At 43.9% G+C, this 21,192-nt stretch overlaps 1 protein-coding gene across 3 annotated transcripts; it reads right to left on the bottom strand.

The window, feature by feature from the left end:
- Positions 1 to 1,508: 1,508 nt before the first annotated feature.
- dhx37 (DEAH (Asp-Glu-Ala-His) box polypeptide 37) lies at positions 1,509 to 17,192 on the bottom strand. Of its 3 annotated transcripts, none has more exons than XM_012828586.3 (28): positions 17,069 to 17,192; positions 16,806 to 16,901; positions 15,727 to 15,896; positions 15,425 to 15,537; positions 14,107 to 14,452; positions 13,688 to 13,836; positions 12,317 to 12,409; positions 12,109 to 12,205; positions 11,669 to 11,782; positions 11,298 to 11,399; positions 10,717 to 10,831; positions 9,614 to 9,712; positions 9,451 to 9,515; positions 8,981 to 9,122; positions 8,635 to 8,711; positions 8,279 to 8,511; positions 7,987 to 8,098; positions 7,738 to 7,844; positions 7,308 to 7,496; positions 6,557 to 6,681; positions 6,245 to 6,361; positions 4,082 to 4,254; positions 3,692 to 3,806; positions 3,255 to 3,392; positions 2,527 to 2,621; positions 2,191 to 2,264; positions 1,868 to 1,965; positions 1,509 to 1,714 (listed from the first exon to the last, which is right to left on the bottom strand). In XM_012828586.3, exons 2-28 carry the CDS (start codon positions 16,897 to 16,899, stop codon positions 1,638 to 1,640), a joined length of 3,429 nt encoding a protein of 1,142 aa, XP_012684040.2. In that variant the 5' UTR covers positions 16,900 to 16,901; positions 17,069 to 17,192; the 3' UTR covers positions 1,509 to 1,637. The 3 variants fall into 3 exon arrangements, with proteins under 3 accessions (XP_012684040.2, XP_012684041.2, XP_031426562.1); XM_012828587.3 differs by having other exon boundaries at positions 14,107 to 14,449; XM_031570702.2 differs by having other exon boundaries at positions 16,806 to 16,930; positions 17,069 to 17,185.
- Positions 17,193 to 21,192: the final 4,000 nt, after the last annotated feature.

Here is a 21,192-nt window from a genome sequence, read left to right as displayed (position 1 = left end):
CGTTCCCCATGACAGGCCATGAACCTCCTATATCGTTCATACTCCTGGACGTGTTTGCCTCGCCGTTGTTAGAGCAATGGTGCTGGCGATGGGTCTGAAGGGCACAAGAAAACTTTAGTAGTTTTCCTTGATGCTGGCCATTTATTGATCACCTATAAACCAGCTGAAGAAAGAAATGTACCTTTTCTAGTCTACAGGAGACTTTTATGCACAATATCCTTCCAGTGGGAGCAGAGACAGAGCCACATATTCAGGGGAACCAGCGCTAAACTGATGCGGGGAACTCTTATTTCAGGCTCTTTGGTCAGCTTTTAGGATAAACAAACAACAACATAACACACCCACCCTAATACTGGGGTGTGAGAGCTTCCAGATGTGACTGTGTTGCATGTGAAACAGTCTGGAAATCAAACTTTGGGATGCCTGGGAACATACAGGATTTCCTAGCTTACCTGAGGTAAGCACCTGGGGCAGGTGTCTTGGCATAGGGTTGGAAGTGTTGCAGCTATTTGTTTGATCTTCCCCTCTTTATTTGCCCTGCCTCTCCAGACTGACTGCCCGTATGGAAGATAAACGGGTGGGACACAGAAGGGAGAGGCCTCTCACAGCCTCAGACCGCTGCCAACTATCACCTGTATACCAGTTGTGAAAGGGCAGTCAGAACAGACTTCACGGGATACAGGATGACACACTGGCCTATAATACTAAAAAAAAAGCCCCCTTTTATTGCAATACTGGAGATAGAAGTACTGCCCTTCTGTGTGGGGCTGTAACCTATTACAACCAGTTCACACATCAACATACCCTTACTACACAGACACACGTGTGTTATCTCTTAGTTGAAATAGTTATGGTGTAAGGATTGTAATGCTGGAGACAAAAGTGCGGTCCTTCTGTGTCTGTGCAGGCTCAAAGTCCTATGCTGACAGCATTTTGGCCGTCTGTAGCACTTTTCAGATAAGAGACCCCCAGTATACGGCTGTTTACATGAGTTTATTTACATTTTACTATCTTCTAAATGATGTGACTTAGACAATGAACTTGGACACTGACCATTTGTGACTCGGGGCAGATAGATAATCTTACTTTTAGTCACAGAGGAACACCAGTTTGGCTTTGGGTATCCCTTTCAACCCAGGAAAGCACATACGTGACCCAGTGAGAGTCAGCCATTGAAGGGCAGTAGCCATGTAAGCCTGTAGAAAAGGTTGCCTGATCATATTAGTGTCTAACTGTGAAAAAAAACAGACACACAGACTCTAAGAATAGGGTATTGACACATGATAACACAAAACAACAAATGGCTGATAATCGGAGATGGTCATAAGTATATGACTTACAACTACGTTGGCTCTTGCTTGAGTTTGCTTGCTTGAAGTGTCTACCAATGTGGTTGAGGGTCTGAGTGTACCACGCACATCTACGGTACTCAAACACACACACAGACAAAATCTCCATCCAAAATACCACACTCAACACAGAACAGACAATAAAGGTGCATGGAAACGTTGCTGGGTAAAAAGTGAGTGTTTATTGCCTTCAACAAACACTTTAAAGAAAAACACTCTTCATGATTTTCACTTACAGATAAACAAAGGCAGTACAGACAATTGTGTGTGTGTGTGTGTGTGTGTGTGTCAGAGGGGAGGCCAGAACTTTGCCACATCCTCATGAAGGGATTCTGGAATCCACTGACAAAATGCTGACAGGAGATCTAAAGACAGAAAGACAGAAAGAAAGAAAGAAAGAAAGAAAGAAAGAAAGAGAAAGAGCAAAGTTTGGACGAATCGTTATTTTAAATCAGATTTTATTACAAAGAAATTAAAGTCACGAACATGCAAGCACGCGCACACACACAAAAACGTACACTTCTGGTTTTTCTTCCATGTACATAGCAGTGTGTCTCGACAGTCAACTTTCTCTGACACCAGCTGCTGCAGCAGGGCTTCTGTGCGGGGCTGTAATCTACATCACAAAAATAACCAGTTAATGCATAAACACACTTTTTTATAAAAACAGAGAGAGAGAGAGAGAGAGAGAGAGAGAGAGAGAGAGAGATGAGGAGAGGAGAGGAGAGGAGAGGGGAAAAAGAAAGAAAGAAAGAAAGAAAGAAAGAAAGAAAGAAAAAAATGCAGCAAGGACAGAGAGAGGAAAGTGTCTGTGTGTGTGTACACATCTGTGTGTCCTTACTTGGCCCAGGTCTTCAGCATGGTTGAGGGACTAGACAGTAGGCAGCTGCGGTGCTTCTTTAGTTTTGAACACACCTAAGAGAAACGATAAACCAAATCAGATTTCAGATTCTAACATACACACTACATCAAAGGCCCTCAAGTGGGAGACGCTAGCTAATGCACATCAGAATTAAGATGCATTATTAGCAAGTATATCGTAATAAGGCTTTCTTACATATAATCTACACACACACACACACACACACACACACACACACACACACACACACACACACACACACACACACACACACACACACACACACACACACACACACACACACACACACAGTACCTGTCCTTCCAGTAGGAATTTGGCAAATAGCTTGTACCGCTCAAGCCCCTCTGGGTAGTCCATTTCAACAGAAGGCAGCTTCCAGTTCACCCGGACTGTGGACACACACTTCAAGTCAGCATTCTTTGAGCCACAATGATGGTGACAGAAAAGCTTTACTGCACCCTGACTCCACTTGCACACAGACACACAATCTCCATCTCTATCACTCACACACACAGTATGCCCCTACCGTGTAACATACACACCATTTTTTTTTTTTATCTCAAAGTGGAATTAAGGCTAATACAAGATTATACATGCAGACACACACACACACAAACACACACATATCCTTGCTTAGAATCATAACCACACACCAGCACAGTGTCCCCATGAATACACACACGCAAACATACACATCCTTGCTTAGCATCATAACCACACACCAGCACAGGGTCCCCATTAAGTGAAACATAACGGTGATAGAAAAGCATCAAATCAGAGCACACCCTTGTTTTCACAACATAAACCAAGGAGCCTTCAAACAGATACAAAATCACAAACTGTCGCAGACCCACCCAACCCCGAGACCACCCACACACACACACACACACACTCACTCACCAACCCACATAAACACACACCCTCGCTTCCATAAACACACAGTTACATGCATTCATACTCTCTCTCACACACACACACTTTTGCAGACACAGGCATAAATGTGCACGCACACACACACTTACAGAAAGTGCTCCGGCATTGGCATCTGACACGGCCAGAGGCTGGGCAGTACCAGGGGGCGGGGCTTTCCTCTGGAGCACTGAAGTGGCAGTACTGTGGGAGGAGCTTGGGGACCCAGTCCATCTCCACCGCACACACTCCTAACACAGACACACACACAAGATAAACATATAGGTTATACAAGATTAGACCTGTGATTAAGCAGAAAACACACTAGGCTGGTTATGTACACCTAGAACAAAGAACAGCAAGTGGCATATACTACTTCTCCCACCCTCTCTCAGTCACACACATACCCTCACACACCTGTTGTACAAAGAAACACACCCCTTCTTTTACTGCAAGCCCATACACATAAAAGACAAACAAAGAGCTTATCACATTCCTGACACACACACACTCACACAGCAGACACACACCCACACCCACCCCCACACACCTCTCATGTACATTTTTGTGGTCTCCATGATCTCCTGGTAGACCACAAACTGAGGGAGGGTCTTGGAGAGGTTCGAGCTTGGGTGGATGAACACAGGCTCATCCAGAAGAGGAGTCTGCAATACGGCACATCAGAGGGACAAAAAGGAACAAACGTCATTGTCGCTGAAGCATATGGTTGCGTAATGAAAATCAGCATTGTTAGGAAAAGCGTGTGGGGGCTTGAATTTGAATCTCCTGTATCATGTAGATAAAGACGTTCATGCACACGTAACTATGCATGTGTCTGAGTGTGACTGAGTCTTAAGTAGCGTGCGTATGTGTGCACCACCTTTTGTTTGTGTGTCTGCTTGCCTGTGTGAGAGCACATGTGTGTGTGTACTGCAGAGACCTTGTATCCGTTGACCCATTTGGGGTCCAGCATCTCTTCTGATTGGACACGCCGGGCCAGGTGGTCTCCCAGTCCTGCCAGCACCACCTGTCTGATGCACTGCACCTGGGCGGCAGTAGGGGGTGCCATTTTGCTGTCCACAAACACTCCCAGCTCAGGGCTCACAGCATTTACTGAGGGAGGAAGAACAGGGGGGGCGTTAGGGAGACACAGAGAAGGGGGAACGTGAGAAAACCTGTGTCCAGTGTATGCGGACATGTGTGGTTTATGCGTTCTAGTATCTATACAAGCATGTTACATATTAACACGTGCTTAAGAAAGTTTCTGTGTGTATGTTTTTATGTGTGTGTTTCTAGCTTGCAGAAGTATTCAACCCTCCTGAAAGTCATCTCCATTTTCTGTTTTACAGAACACATAGTTTCCCAATCAGTATTGTCATTGTGAACACTTAGGCTGTAGTTTACTTCTAAAAGCCAAATACGTTATTTGTAAAAAATTATAATTTAAAACTAAAATATTCTTCTTGAATAGGTATTCAACCCCCTATGTATTAATACTTGGTGGAGAACCCCTTTGCTGTAACAGCCTCAGGTCTTCAGTGAGACAGTACCAGCTTTGCACATTGTTCTGCTGTGTTTCCCCCCCATTTTCTTCATAGTTCTTGGTACAATTTATGTAAAACATCTATACTTATGCAAGTATTAGTGTATTCCAGGTTTTAATTAATGTATGTTTTAACGTTAGCAGACCAATAACTTATTTTATTATGTAATAACTTACATAAGTATCTTATGTAATTGTGACTTTCAGAGGGGTTGAATACGTTTACGCAGGTATTCAACTGTATATGTGTATATATTAATGCGTGTTGCCTTGTGAGTTCCTCATGAAGCATGTTTCAATAGCCACTGTGTGCATGCTGCCTGTTATTTTTTAACACCTGGGGCATCTGTGCCTGTGACCTGATTTAGAAAAACTAATTTGTGCCGTAATATCTCCAGCAGGTTTGACTACTGCAATGGTCTTTTCATAGCCTGACGATGTCATACTCATAATTCTAGTCAGAATATGAGTCTGATATCGCTCCATTGGGCTGTGATTATGGGGCGTGTTTCAACCGAACCAGGAGAAAAAATGCCTCTTCGCTCAATTGGTTACCTACAACCAATCAGAACAACGTAGTATGTGACCAGGGGCAGCTGATACATTACACTTTTACCGGATCCCGTAGGAAGGAAGGCAAAAACATCTTTTCGATTGACAAATGCCTTAATCGCGTTTCTCTGTTCCTCTTTCAAAATGAATGCACTGTCAATGTCTAAATGGACTCGAATCTATACATTTCAGCTCTCCAGCGGCAGCCATGTTTGTTGAAAACAAATTCAACTCGTGTGTTGGTGACGTGGTTGGTTACGTTACTGTTGATCATCTGTCCATCATCGTATAAAGCCCGCCTTAACAATTTGATTGGTACGGCCGATATCGAGCCGCAGATAATTAATGTAATGCCAGACCGAACTTCCCAACCAAAAAATGTGTGGGCGGGGCTAAGTTCGGTCTGGTATCCAGGCTAGTCTTTTCACATCAAACAGCTTCAACTTGTACAAACTGCAGCTACTATAGTGCTTAGGAAAATAAAAATAACCACATTACTCCAACGCGTACTCTCCAACTGACCTAAAAGCACTGCTGCTTGTTTATAAGTCACTAAATGAGAAAGGACCAAATTACCTCTCAGATATGATTCAGCAGTACACACCTGCAAGACCTCTTAAATCACTGGAGAAAATTCTGTCAGGATTAAACATGGTGAAGCAGCTTTTAGCTGCTATGCTGCTCAGCTCTGGAACCAACTTCCAGATAACATCAAAGGTGCTCCAACTGTAGCCAGTTTCAAATCTAGCCTTAAGACCCAACTGTTCTCAGATGCTTTCTGTTAATGCTCTTTCACCTCATAAAATCTTTTATTTTTCCAATGCACTTTACCTTTTCTTTTAATGCATGTTCCCTTTTAATCTATTATTTCTGTGTTTTGTAAAGCACTTTGAATTGTGCTACATAAATGATCTCGCCTTACCTTGTGAGTGTGTGTGTGAGTACGTGCGTGTGTGATCGTAGTAAGTAAACTTTAATTCATGTGATGAGAGTATATGAGTGTGTTACCTGCGTTAGTTAGCTGTCCTCTCAGTCTTCGGATTTCCACCATGGCTTTGTAGCGAAGGCCATTCGCTTCACAAAACTGAGGAGTGCCATCAGCAAACTCACAAGCACCCACCGCACCTGCACACACACACACAAACACACGTTCATATTCACCAAGGTATATAAAAAGACATTTTCAAGCATTATACACAAAACAGAACTGAAAACAGCTATATTTTCATATTCTCTAGATTTTTGCAAATTTCATTTATGTATGTCTATGTAGGGGTTGTGTAGTTGTATTCTGTGTGTGTGTGTGTGTGTGTGTCTTACCCAGCATGACCATGAGGTCCCCCAGCAGCAGGGACTCTCCCTGTCCGGCCCACAGTCTCTTCATCTGGGTCATGCGAGCCCTCCTCTGCTTCATACCTTCACTGTCCTCATCCTTGGCCACCGGCCTGAGACAGGGAAGGAGAGAGAGGGAGACAATGGATCATTAGTCATGCCAATGAATTGAACTAAACTGAAGCGAGAGAGCAAGCGAGAGACAGCTAAAGAGCAGACTGGGGAGGTGGAGAGAGGGAGAGAATGACAGATTTGGGTAGAGATACATTTGTGACTACAGTACAGGCAAGGGATTATGACGAACGACATGGTGTTCCATTGCAGAAACTAATGCACGCTCAAGGCAGTAATGCAACTCAAAGTGCATTATTTTCTGCTACACAAATGCCGTTGCCACACTTTCATTTTGTTAATTTGCAGATGAAGGACAGAGTTAGTGAGCAACGAGAGAGAGAAATAAGAGAAAGATGGGAGAGCCAGACACACACAGGGTGTGAGTGTGTGTGTGTGTGTGTGTGTGTGTGTGTGTGTGTGTGTGTGTGTGTGTGAGAGTGTGTGTGAGTGAGTGAGCGAGACAGGAGAGAAGGATGGGACAGCCAGACACACTTCAGGGTGTGTGTGTGTGTGTGTGTGTGTGTGTGTGTGTGTGTGAGAGAGAGAGAGAGAGAGAAACAGAGAGGACACAACTGCTACGTGGTCACATGACCCACGCTATGACCTCTGAGTGCTGTGAGCCCACCTGTCGAGGTCCTGGAAGAGCTCACGCACAGTCATGGCGGCCACCAGGGCGATGATGTAGGCCATGCAGTCCTGCTGCTGCCCCAGTGCCAGCATCTTAGCATAGCGCGGCGACACCGGGAATGCCGCCATCGCCCGGCCCAGGGGGCTGATGGGACAGCTGAGCCGTGCCCGCTGGAGCTCAAGCATCCTGGGGGAATAAACACGCCCACACAGACACACACACACACACACGTAGGACTGTTGAACTGGGTGTATATATTGCTTGTGCTGTGTGTGTATGTATGTATGTATGTATACGCTGGAGGGTCCAGCTATGCATGAATGTGTGTGTGTATTGTGAGTGTAGTGAGTGGGCACGTCTGTATGTTGTGTGTAGTGTGTATGAGTGTGCACTGTGAGTGTGTGTGTGTGTGTGTGTGTGTCCGTACCGTCCCTGACGTGGAGGTGGTTCCAGAGCTCCCAGTGAGATGAGCAGGTCCTCAGCAGCCAGCAGAGCCTCAGAGGAGGGTGGAGTAGGGAAGGGGAAATTCACCACCTATCACACACACAACACACACTTATAAGTGAATCTTAATTTGTGTGCACAGGTATCTGCAAGTTTCATGGTGCGTGTACTTCTAAAAGCCTTTTTGTGAATCTGTGTGCAAGCACGTATGCAAGTGTGTGTGTGGGGTCACCTTCTGAATGTTAAGGTCCTTCATCTGAAGCACCAGGTCATCCACAGGTCTGCGAGTGATCTCAGCCTCCGAGAACAAACTGAAGTCACTGAACACTGCTGAGGAGTACAGCCTACACACACACACACACACACACACACACACACAAATGTATAAAACACACCCTAACAAGACAACTTCTTCCATGTGCACTCACACACAAAACAAATTATTAATACATGGATACACACACACCAAGTTCTACTGCAGCTGTGGTTCCATTCACACTAATTCCACACACACACACACACACCTGTAGCAGTGGCCGGGCTCTGTCCTTCCGGCTCGTCCTGCCCTCTGATCAGCTGAGGCCTGGGGGATCCACGTGACCTTGAAGGAGGAGACTCCAGTGACGCGGTCGTAGAAGCGCTGCTTGACCCGACCGCAGTCCACCACGTAGCGCACGCCAGGGATGGTTACGGAGGTCTCCGCCACGTTAGTGGACACCACACACAACCTCGTGCCGGCAGGGGGAGGACAGAACACCTGCACACACACAGGTTAGGCATTATGGGGGAACACTTACACTAGCCATCATAAAGCATACACACCAAGAAGACATAAAAGCAAGTCAGTCACTATGAAGTACACACACAAACCCTCTCTTACCTTAGCTTGCTGTTCAGGGTCCAGTAGGGAGTAGAGAGGGAGGACATAGAGGGGGATGGATGGGTCAGCCTTCTCCTCTGGATCAACAAACAAACACACATACATCAAATAACATGATAATCTAGTATGAAAGGCCTACACACACACACACACACACACACACACACACACACACACACACACACACACACACACACACACACACACACACACACACACACACACACACACACACACACACACACACACACACACACACACACACACACACACTGTTCAAGCACGCAAATACACACTCGATAAATATTTTGTGTGTGATGGAAAAAATTAATGTAAAAAGGCTCACCACCATCCTCTGGGTGCTCTCCCAAGTCCAGATCCAAGCCTTCGTCATCATCCTCCTCCTCATCGATGCCGGCTTGCCGATCCTCGTCTCCCTCATCCACTGGCAACACGGAGTAGTTATCCAGGTCTATCCGCGGAAGAGACTGGGGGTGGAGGGGTGAGGAAAAAAAAGGGAGAGAAGAGGAGAAAGAAAGAAAGAAAGAAAGAAAAGAAAGAAAGAAAGAAAGAGAGAGGAAGAGACAGAAAGAGACAGAGGGAGATACAGAAAGAGAGAGAGACGGGAATAAGAGGGTGGACAAGGGAAAGGAGGGGGCATGGAGAGAGAGAAAGAGAGGCGTTGGAGGAGAGAGGGAGTAAGAAAAGAGACAGAGAAAGAGGGAAAGAAGAGAGAAAGCAAGAGAGATTATCTTACATTGCTATGCTAAATCAGCAGGCTAATGCTTCTCCTAATTTGGTGTCAGAATGACTCACCACTGTCCTCTTCGAATTCTTCTTAGACTTCTTCAGTTCTACCGTCAAGTCCTTCTCTTCTCCCTCTGCTCACACACAGAGTTTATATAATGTATGAGTGAAGCTGCTCTGCCTATATCTATGAAGAGAGTATGTGTGTGTGTGTGTGTGTGTGTGTGTTCACCTTGTTGGTCTCTATTGGGTCTGTAGGGAAAGGCTTTCCTCAGTCTCCTGCACAGAGTGTGCACCTCTGCCTGGCCGGTCAGAAACACAAGAATCCCACCTGAAACACACACACACACCCATATAAATACATGCACATATACAATCTGAAATGTAACACACCTACTGTACATACATAAGCCTAAAATCACACTCACACTCGCGCACACACACACACACACACACACACAGGCACACACACGCTCACACACGCAGCGTGGTTACACATGCATACAACTCAAATTAAACTATATACAAATTATACGATGACCATGTGGCTTGAGAGACCTAAAAAACATTGTAGTGCTGCTGAGAATCACTGTACTGCTACTGGTCGATAGCATTAGCCCAGAGAATCACAGGGTCACAGTAGTACTAATAACACAGAGTGATTGAGTGTATGTGAGAGTGAGAGAGAGCACTGACACCCACGCCCCACAGCAGCTCTGCTGAGACGGCTGCTTCCTGACACCTGCTTCTCTGAGCCTAGTGCCCAGGGCCCGGCCTCGGGCACGCAGACATTAATCACCCCTGCCTGCATCTACACGCCTCCTCCAACCGCCCTCTGCTTCCAGTAGGGTATGCATGGCATCTGTTTGTATGTCTGACCTTAAGGTTAATACTGTGAGGTGTGTGTGTGTGCAAGTGTATGTCTAGGGTGTTTGTGTGTGTGTGTGTGTGTGTGTGTGTGTGTGTGTGTGTGTGTGTGTGTGTGTATGCACAAGTGTACATCTGACCTGGAGGTTAATTCTGTGAGGGGTGGGTGTGGGTGTGTGTGTGTGTGTGTGTGTGTGTGTATGTACAAGTGTATGTCAGACCTGGAGGTTAAAACAGTGAATTATTATGAGTCTTAGAGTCTTGTGTGTAGAATGTTTGTGTGCGTGTAATGTGTGGAATGTGTGTGTGTGTGTGTGTGTGTGTGTGTGTGTAATGTGTGTGCGAGAGTGTGTGTGATTGTGCACAAGTGAGAAAGTTTGTAGATTTAAGTCTGCACATGTGTGTGAACCTGTCTTGTGTGTATCTCAAAAGTGTCTGTGTGTAAGTGGGGGGCGGAGGGGGGCTCACCTGGTGGGAGCATGCGGTGAATCTTGCAGGTCTTGTGGAAGGCCTCTCCTGTGTAATCCTCCATGGCGGTCCTCTTGTTAAAGTGTATGGTGACTGGGAACTGACGTGCCTCTACCTACACCCACAGTGCATCAGTTACATAATCATGGCTCACATGATAAAACACAATTGGAGACCCTACACCACTTTAATTAATTAAGCAATCATTAAATGTAAAATAAATACATAAACACGCTGCTCTCCTATTAACAGCAAGTTTTGTTTTGTTTGTTTGTTTTCTCATTCTGAGAAATAGAGAGTGAAAGGTGAGAGAGGGGGAGGGGGGGGGTAGTGAGAGTAGGAGAGAGCAAGAGAGAGAGAGAGGAAGAAGGAGGTGGAGAGAGACATATATGCAAATATATATTTTTGCCATCTCTATTGCCATCTGCATTCTGGCATTTAAACACTGTGTTGTGCTTTGGCAAAGGCAACAAAGACCATACTAATAGACCAAACTAACTGGAAATGGAACTGAATTGAGACAGATCAAACTGTGGAGAAAGAAAAAGAGGGGGGGGGGGGGGGGGGGGGAGATTTGAGACCTTGATGACGAGAGGAGGGTTGGGGAAGAGTCTCTGGTTCTGAGTGAAGTCCTCCACACGCAGAGTGGCCGACATGATCACCAGCTTCATGGGAAGGCCTTTCTGTAAGAGTGCGCACACACACACACACACACACACACACAGAGTATATAGAAGTCAGTTGGAATGACACCACTGATGGGTATCAGAGGTCTAGAAGAACGTGTGTTAGTGTGTGTGTGTGTGTGTGTGTGTGTTACCTTATAGGGTACAATATGAGACCTCACTACTATGAGAATGTTTGTGTGCTTATGATGGATAGGATGTGTTACAATATTATTACTAGGATGCTGGAGTGTGTGTGTGTGTGTGTGTGTGTGTGTGTGTGTTACCTTGTTACGCAGCGGAACGATGCGGGACAGGAGTCCAATGAGAATGTCTGTGTAAACACTCCGCTCGTGAGCTTCATCTATGATGACCACACTGTACTTCTGCAACAGAAAGTCCTGAAAAGAACAACAACAGCCTATTACGTGTGTGTGTGTGTGTGTGTGTGTGTGTGTATGTATGTGTGTGCGTATGTGTGTGTAAAAAGCATAGAGAACATAGTTACACAAAAAGGTTTCTGCACGTTTGTTATGGAACGTGTTGTCCGTACACAACATTGCCACAAATGTGTGACTTTGCAAATTATTCAACTTAAAATGCTGTGTGTGTGTGTGTGTGTGTGTGTGTGAACACGGGTGTATGTGTGTGTTTCTTTTGTAACCCTTTCACCATGGGTGTATTTCATGTGTGTGTGTGTGTGTGTGTGTGTGTGTGCTTGTTTTACCTTCTGTATCTCTTTCAGCAGAACTCCGTCCGTCATGAATTTGATCTTTGTGTCCTTCGTCACATTGCCCTCATATCTGATCTGGTAAGACACCACCCTGTCGACACACAGACAAACACACAGACAGACAGAGGTCACACACAGCGATCACAATGCCACACCTCACTGAGGCTGTGTAAGGATGAGTTAGTGAGGTGGAGAGACATACCCTGTCGACACGTTCATCTCCTTGGCAACACGATGAGACATGCTGACTGCTGCCACTCTCCTGGGTTCGGTCACTCCGATGATCCCACTGCCACTGTGAGAGTGTGCGTGAGCGAGTGAGTGAGAGCGAGCGATTGAGTATATGTGTGTGAGTGAGTGAGTAAATGAGAGAGAGAGAGTGTAAATGAGTGAGTGAGAGAGAGACAAAGTGTGTACGTGTTTGTGTGAGAAGAGAGAAAGTGAGAGAGAGAGAGAAAGACAGAAAGAGTGTGTGTGTGCATGAGGGAGAGTGTAAGTGTGTTTGTGTGAGTTGGTGATTGAGAGTGGGAGAGAGAAAGAGTGTGTGTGTGTGTGTGTGTGTGTGTGTGTGTGTGTGTGACACCGGTGTAGAAAATAACACATGGAGAAATGACACTTGATTGTTTAACACTGAAATGGTTACATTTAACTAAACTAGTCAGAATGTCGAAAAAACAACAATGCCCCAGAAAGACACGCTAAGTCACAGATTGAGTATAATCATGTAGGGAGGGGAGGATGTATTGCAGACTGAAGGGTCTTTTCACATTTTTACTTTGAGTTTTTGATCATGACCATTACGTTCTTACTAATGTATGGAGTACAGTGAAGGGAGGTGTCCACAACGGCCAGCAGAGAACAGACCGAAGGGATATGAACCATCTATAGGGTAAGAAACACTAGAACAGACATTCGTTTTTCTTGGTGCCAAACCCGGAATAGGAGTTCAATAAACAAAAGGGGGCACTGAAAACTGAACTGTTCGATAGTGATTGTTCCCTTAACGATAGATATATATTAAGGGCATAAGATGCATTAGTGCAATTGTTTGTAGCCAATAATAAACTTTATCAACATCCCCAGTTCAAGTAGGACGTTTAGTGCATGAAGGGATGCCGTTTACGTCCATTTCCTCCTTCCAATTCATTGGCAATAATGCTTTTAGCGCATTTAGGCTTCACCAAACACAAAACTGAAAGTGTATCTGTTTACTGAATCCAAATGGGAGTTGCCTTTCACAATAAGCTAATCACAGGAAATACAAGGAAAACAATATGTTTGGAAAAACACCGCTCGTCACTTGGCGTCACCAAACTCCCTTTACAGCGTAGCAAGAAGCAGAGAGCGTAGAGAAACCAGAGGACCCGTGCAATGTGTGTACCTGGCATAACTGTCTTCATAAAGAAACCGTTGTGATATGTGGGTATCTGTGTGTGTGTAGAGAAACTGTGGCACCTGTGTGTGTGTGTGTGTGTGTGTGTGTGTGCGTGCGTACCTACCTAACATAGCCGGCTTTGTAGAGGAACTTTGGGACCTGTGTGATATGAGTGAGTGTGTGTGTGTGTGTGTGTACCTAGCGTAGCCGGCTTCATAGAGGAACTGTGGGACCTGTGTGGTTTTGCCGCTGCCTGTCTCCCCACACAGAACAATACAGGGGTTCTCCCTCACGGCCTCCATAATCACCTGCTCCTCAGCCAGCACCGGCAGCTTCAGACGGGCTGCCTACACACACACACACACACACACACACACACACACACAGATATAGAACATGTATACATTCCATTCTGACCAGACCTGACATTTCCCACTAGCAAAGAGACCTCCCTTAGAGAATAAGAACCACATAGTTGCGGATTTACAAAGGTCAACTGACAGCATTCATTGTTCAAATATAATGTCATATTAATTTGGACATATTAACATGGAAGCCTGCTACACTAACAGCCAGGCACTGCAGGTAGAAACACACACACACACACAGACACACACCTGAATCTCTGGTAGTCGGTCCACAGGGATGAACACAGCTGGTTGGCATGGCTCTTTACTGCAGGAGGGGGTAACTTCTTTCTTATTCTCCTCTTTCTTTTCTTCTGTCTTTAGTTCTTCTCTCTTCACCTCCTTCACCAAGCCCTGTCCTTCCTTCTCCTCCATCTTTATCTCTTCTGCCTCCTCTTCTTCAGACTCCTCCTCTGAGGAGGACTCGGATTCCTCCTTCTGCTGTTCTTCGTCATCATCCTCCTCGTGTCTCCTCTTCCTCTTGCGGTTCACTCCGCTCAGACTGCTGATATGTGGAGGGGCAGAGCCTGAGACGGATGTCTCATCAGTGAAGCTGCTGACACACACACACACACACACACACACACACACACACACACACACACACACACACACACACACACACACACACACACACACACACACACACACACACACACACACACACACACACACACACACACACACACACACACACACACGAGTAAACGTACATAGCACACATACACAAACATACATATGGGCAAACACATCTGATAACTTTACTTTAAAGTATTCAAGACTGACTGTATGGTTTGCAAAATGCACACGTGTAATAAAGTGTAGGGATGGGAATCGAGATAATCCAGTTCCAGGTTCCAGTTGAGAATCGTATGAGAATCATATTACGCATTGTTAAAACTCATGTGCCATGATGTCAAACTACATACAGCTAGTGAGTTAATGTCAACAATAACAGCTAGGTAATATTATGTCTCCCAGTTAACAAGTAACTATTAGCTAGTGCACTAATGTTACCTCAAACAGGCTGGCTAACACGACCTATTTATACAGTAGTCTTCAACTGAGTGAAATGCTGCAAAACTGAAATAAACAAGCAATACCACAAATCACAATTATCTTTATTCCCTTTTGGAAAGGAGTATTGTCATTTATTCAAATGTTACTAGAAGAATTGTCTTCTTTATCATTCAGTTTTATATATGTCTTCCAAGTTATATCTTTTTAAGAGAAGAAGCGGTTTATTTTAACATGTTCAAATCCATTCTACGCTGTGATCAAACTCAAAAATAATAAAATAGCTGCATTGGCGCTGAAAACCTGTGTAGGCCTAGTTTTTCCACATGATCAGGAATTGATATGGGAATCAATAAAGAATCGGACCCATAAGCAGAATCGATAATGGCATCGGTATCTATAAAATCGTATCCATTCCAATACCTAATAAAGTGTTGATATAGAGCATTACATGTTTTGTGTGCAACATTTTGAACAAAATGAGTTTAAGAAGTAATAATGCAGGTCTTACTCTTTGACCTGATAGAGTTTATCTCCTGTTCCCAGTTTAGATGTAGTATAGAGCAGCTTCAGTTCGGAATCTGGTAGCTGCACCTCCGCTAGCTTAGTCAAGATGTCTGCCCGCTAAAAAGAAAGAGACAGCGAAAAAGAGATGGAGAGAGACAGACAACAGGGAGAAGAAAATCAAATTGTGCAAAGTGAAATAGAGTGTTGGCTAACTTAAACAAAGAGAATGACAGAGGGATAATTCCAGGGGATAATCATTTTAAAGAATCAACACCCTTCATGTGTATTCAGACAGAAAAGCCTTACAGATGCTTTCTTCTCTTTGAGTTCCAGAACTTTTTCAAGGTTCTTCCTCTGTTTCTTGGTGAGGGGCCGTTTCTTGGCTAACAGCTGTCCTGGTTCTTTAGTCTTCTTGGTTCTGGTGGCAGGGAGCACAAGTGCATTGCTCTCATCCACTCCTTTCAGAGCTGTGTCATCTAAGGGAAGAAAAACTATTTTAGCGGAAGGACCATCAACCCCACTCTCCAATCAAATAAGCCAGGTCATTGGTTCAAAAAGGATAAAAAAAACCTGCCTTATTCTGAATAACCACAAATCATACAAAAATTCAGGAACATTTCTGCTATCAGCATCCAAAGCTAAACTCTCATGGGTCATTCCACCTAAACCCAACAAATACCTTTTGCCAAGAAATGCCTCTGATCGCCGAAGGCACAGCCCTACTCTGCCCCTGTTCGGCGAAGGCACAGCCCTACTCTGCCCGACATCACAACCTTAAATTATACTGGTAATTCAATTACAAACGTTTTGGGAACTGACCAAAAAGGTAACGCTTAAAATGCATTATTTCGGCACCAGAAGGCGCAGCGGAAAAGGTGAAGCACATCTAAATGATGTGCTGGTGCACCTAAATGAAAAAGTTAGGTGCACAAGCGCAACCAATGTAAGAAGTTAGTTTGGTGCCCTGCCCAGTAATTTAAGATGCAGAAAACCTTCAGGTACTATGGAAAGGCCAGTACACTACACAACACAGGCACAATATCGTTCCCTTCAAACCTAATCTACCATAAAGTTACATATCAACAGTAAACAACCTTCATATGAAAATTCATCTATCACATCAACTTCTCAACTACTGACCGCATCAGTACACACTCACGAATACATTCACAGCATTCACTGTTACTAAGCCATACAACGCTACAGCAAATGAATGCAAGACATTGCAAGACACCACACTTAGTAACAGACAAAGTAACGCACTCTTTGATCAAGTAAGTTACAGTCACGAACTACTCTTACAGGAGCATACACAAACTAATTTCACAGTACTTTAAGGATAGATAACACTATGGTACATATTATTAAATTTGCTATTGATTTACCACTGATTTCCACCACCACATCGCTCTTTATTTGTGACGGAGTCACCGGCTGTTGTCGTCCTTTCCAATTTTGTTTCTTCTTCAGTCTGCCCATCTCTAAGCATCAGGGGGAAAAAATCAGAAAACTGCAAATCAGTCAGTCAGACTGTAACAGTGCTGTAACATTAGTAAGCGTGTGTTAACTAATAGGCACGTTGATGAGGCTGTCAAGACGTTTGGACCTTGGTTATTAGCATAGAACATAATTGTAAGGGGTAACTTACTTGATGATAATCCATATAAATTAAAAACAATTCAAATCACTTGTGGAACAGACAGTCTATTTTCCCCAAACTCTCACGTGTGGACAAGGTCCGTCTTCTATTTCCCCCCGGCCGTGTTTTTCCGCGTGAAGAAAGGTTCCTATGTAACGCAAAAAGCATTGTACAGCTGACGCACACTGACGCCATGTCCTCTAGGCATACGCTTCATAACAACTTCATCATTTCTTTTTTGACGGATATGTTTTAGCTCACGTAATCTAATATGCCTAAGCATTTTACTTGTTAATCAAAAGAATATTTGTCTGGTACAACTTAATTGGCCAAACGTCTCATATTTTTCACCTAGCTCTGACTATTGTATTTAGAGTATTAGGCCTATGTTTATATCTGTTTATATCGCTTTTGATTATTAAACAAATGAAGACCCATAAATCAGCAGGATAATATTTGACAGTTTTTAATGCGTCTCGTGTCCTGTGCATGTAGATACTTGTTTTTATGTTTAGAAATTCTCTGCCTGCACCTCTTCGGATTGTGGTGACACAGACGGCAACAACTGTGATTGATCTGCTTGCCTGACGTTTTGGGCGTGTGTGTTACTCTTGTAGTCACACACCAAATACGGCACAAACACACACCGTAATAGCCCCTCTACTCACCAGTCTCCCTGCGCATCCACTCCATAGGATCATGCACATGACATTTTAGGTTAGGTGGGTAACACATAGGCCAGCAGTTTGCAGACAACATTCTATCACATTTAACTTGATTTAAGTAAGCCTAGCCTAGCTTAGTAAGTGAATGCGATTGACTCTATATCAAGTTAATCCCAGCTTCAAGTAGTGAGTCAGAGGAAAGTGAGAGATTCTACTACTTTCAGAGGTGACACTTCTGTTACACTTGAGGAGTGGATTTAACTCTTGCGAACTTTCACGAGGAGGGGAGGCCCAACCAATGAGGAACAGTGAGATTCTCATCCACTTATTTGTTGCTAATGAGCTCCCTCTGAAGTTGTAGAGTGTAGTTCACTTTTACACCTTTTCCTAACATAGCCAAACATCAAGCAAACACAACACAAGACATAGCAAGACAGCTTATAAGTAATTATTGACTAGTTCAACAGAAAAAAGGCCAGCTTGGCATCGGACTTGCATCCTTTTGTCTCTTTTAGCTCTTGCCAACGAGAAAAAGCTGGTCCGAGACTGACTCTTGTTTGGTCTCTTGCTCGGTTACTCTCTATTTTTCTCTTCCTTGCTTCCTCCGACACTGTCTTCCTCATTTTCTTCATGCCCTCTGCCATGATGTCCATACAGATGAGATGGTGCCATAAAGCATTACGTAGCTCTCGCGAGAGGCCCTGTCCACCAAAGTTACCAAGCCCTTCTCCATATGATTAATCATAAATTATAACATAATGTTGCTTTAAGGGGCAAGGACAAGGATGTTGTCAAAGTGGGGATGAAATCTAGTGGCATTGACATCATGACTAATCCAGATGCAATAAAGAGTCTTGTGAGAAAGTATTTCAGTTCTCAGCAGTTTTCACCTCTCCCTCTTTAGTTGTGACTCTTACACAACTCTCCCTGAGCCACAGGAAGACCTTTTGCCACCTTGATTACTGGCTGAGTCTAAACCGTGTGCTGATGTCGCTGCAGAGTGTCTCAAAGAACAGGGTTAGCAGCAAGACAGCCAGTCTATTAGAGTCACACGCACGTTCATTAGGAACTGCCCAAATTCAGATCTGGCCTCCACATTTCATTCTAAAACCATTGATAAGTGGTCAGCTGATGAAGTCTTAAATGAGTGCCACTCTGACAAATGTATCCAAGCAGCAGGGAGGGGAAGGGAAAAGATTGTCCAGCAGGAAGTAGCTCTGAACAGGACAGAGGTTAACTGTAGCCCAGCATCCCTGTGTACCACTCAGTCTTCACCTCAGTCCAAATCCACTGATCACTCGGTCCAATTTGGATTGTTTTCAACCGAGCATCTTTTAGAATGTACTCTCCTGAGCAGTAGGGAAAAGCCCTGTCTTCCCCCATAGCCTCAAAGAACTTGAGTGTATCAGCGGGGAGCCTTTTGGTTTGGGTGAGTGGTGAGGATTGAGCTGGAGCTGTGGGAGACTCATTGGAGTGTGAACTACACGGGAGCGAGGGTACAAATTGGCAGTTTTAATAAAAGGAAATAATCAGTGACTTTTGTAACGGCACCAGCCAAACTATAGTGAAGACATTTGTTTTAGGTCAAGTTGAATGTAGATTGAGAAGTAGATATCTGTAAAGTGATCACAGTCTGTGTTAAAACTATACAAGTTGAATGTAGTTTTGGGAAATAGATATCTGTAAAGTGATCACAGTCTGCATCAAAACTACTAGGAAGAAACTTGTTGTAGGTCGAGTTGACCATCATTTTAGGAAATATAAGTGTAGCGCAGCTTGCATTGTGGGTGGAAAAATTTGGATTGTGGCTCTTCCAGTGTTGAACCGAGATTGTTGTTTCAAAAGCATGAGCTTGCAGAAAGAATTATCAACAATAGGGGAAAAAGAAGAAAGAACCTTTATTTCAGGCAGATTTTGTTGTGCTACAATTATGAGGACAAGAGGAGGCTGAGAATACAGGGAAAGAGTGAGGTAAGACTAACTAACCCTGTTGTGCAGTGTGTCCAGATCGTACACCCCAACTATGACTTTGGTACCCCACTCATTCATGGGAAGGAAACTATTCGCATGGCGTGAGGTAATCTGGAGTCGTTCAGGTCCTGGAGCGATAGCAAAATGCAGCCAATCACCCTCTAAGTAGAATTAATGATTTGCGGCAGTCTGCTCTTGTCTTTGGCCGTGAAGGCAGTGTACCAGATGGTGATGGAGAAGGTTAGGATGAACTCAACCATGGCAGTGTAAAAGTGCACAACATGGCCTTTGGCAGGTTGAACATCTTCAGCAGCCTCAGGAAGTTCATCTTCTGCTGAGCCTTTTCTTGTAGATACATTTTTGGATTTATCATTTCCCAAGTTTTGATTGGAGAAACAAATTACTTTTTTCATTATTGTTGCTGGCTACACACTGCTTAAAGGAAGAGCTAATCACTCTCCCACCACACACCCCAAAGATTACTGTCAGAGGTATGAGAAGGCGCAGAGAAAGATGTGTGTACCCGAAATGATCCATTTCACTTATCACCTTTGTTCCAGTGTATTATATTAGCCGTCCATGTAAAATGCATGCTTTTCTGTGGAATGTCAGATCTTACTGGCTTTATGTAGTTTTAAAATGCTGTAATGCTCCAACTGAGGTTGTAAGTATTGCTACCATTGCAAAATTGGTTCAGTTTGCCTAGTCCAAATAAAAGAAACTGTTGCTGGGCAAAAAAAAAGAAGATCGGATTTGGTTGTAATGTCAATGACACTAGCAACTCTGGCTATTCTCTCGTGATCCAGTTCATCATGTTTAGCACAGCCTACATTATGCTTCATAACTGAAATGAACTGAAACTGAAACAGTGGATCTAACTATGTGATACGTGGATAACTTTCAGTAGACGATATAAAGGTAAGAGTTTGTTATCATTAAGTTTTGCTGTGTTTGGTTGGTCACTGGAGAAGTAAGCATAGCAAGCTAGCTTAGTTACAGCAGTTGGGTTATGATAGGCTCATGTCTGTGGCTAAATCAATTGTGATTTATTTACTTACGGTATTTATGTATGCTTTATGTCGAACGTCACACAGCAGTATGTAACTAACCGAAACACAGAAGGTCGCTTCCGGTCACGATTTCGCTATGGGTGACGGTCAAATTCAAAGTAAAAGCCCAAGAATTTTGCGGTATAATACCACGAACAAAATTATCTTATCTTATTTTAATCCATATATAGGTAAAGCATTTTGACATTTAATGTTCTAAAACATATGTAGGCCTAACATATTGCACCAATGCTGTTACACTAAGCTTTATTTATATGCTTTAGCGTGATATATCAAACTACACCAATTTCGCAATTGTTCAAGAAATATCTCACCATAAAACAAAAACCATAGCTTACCTGCTTAACTTTAAAAAGTTTGTCACCCTTAGGGAAGATATAATGACGTTTCAGCGATTTGTGGTGCCTACAATACTTGCGAGACGCGC

Source organism: Clupea harengus, chromosome 7 (assembly GCF_900700415.2).
Source record: "Clupea harengus chromosome 7, Ch_v2.0.2, whole genome shotgun sequence".
Classification (NCBI taxonomy): domain Eukaryota; kingdom Metazoa; phylum Chordata; class Actinopteri; order Clupeiformes; family Clupeidae; genus Clupea; species Clupea harengus.
The sequence above is the reverse complement of the archived record's forward strand: the minus strand, read 5'-3'. Positions and strand labels throughout refer to the sequence as shown.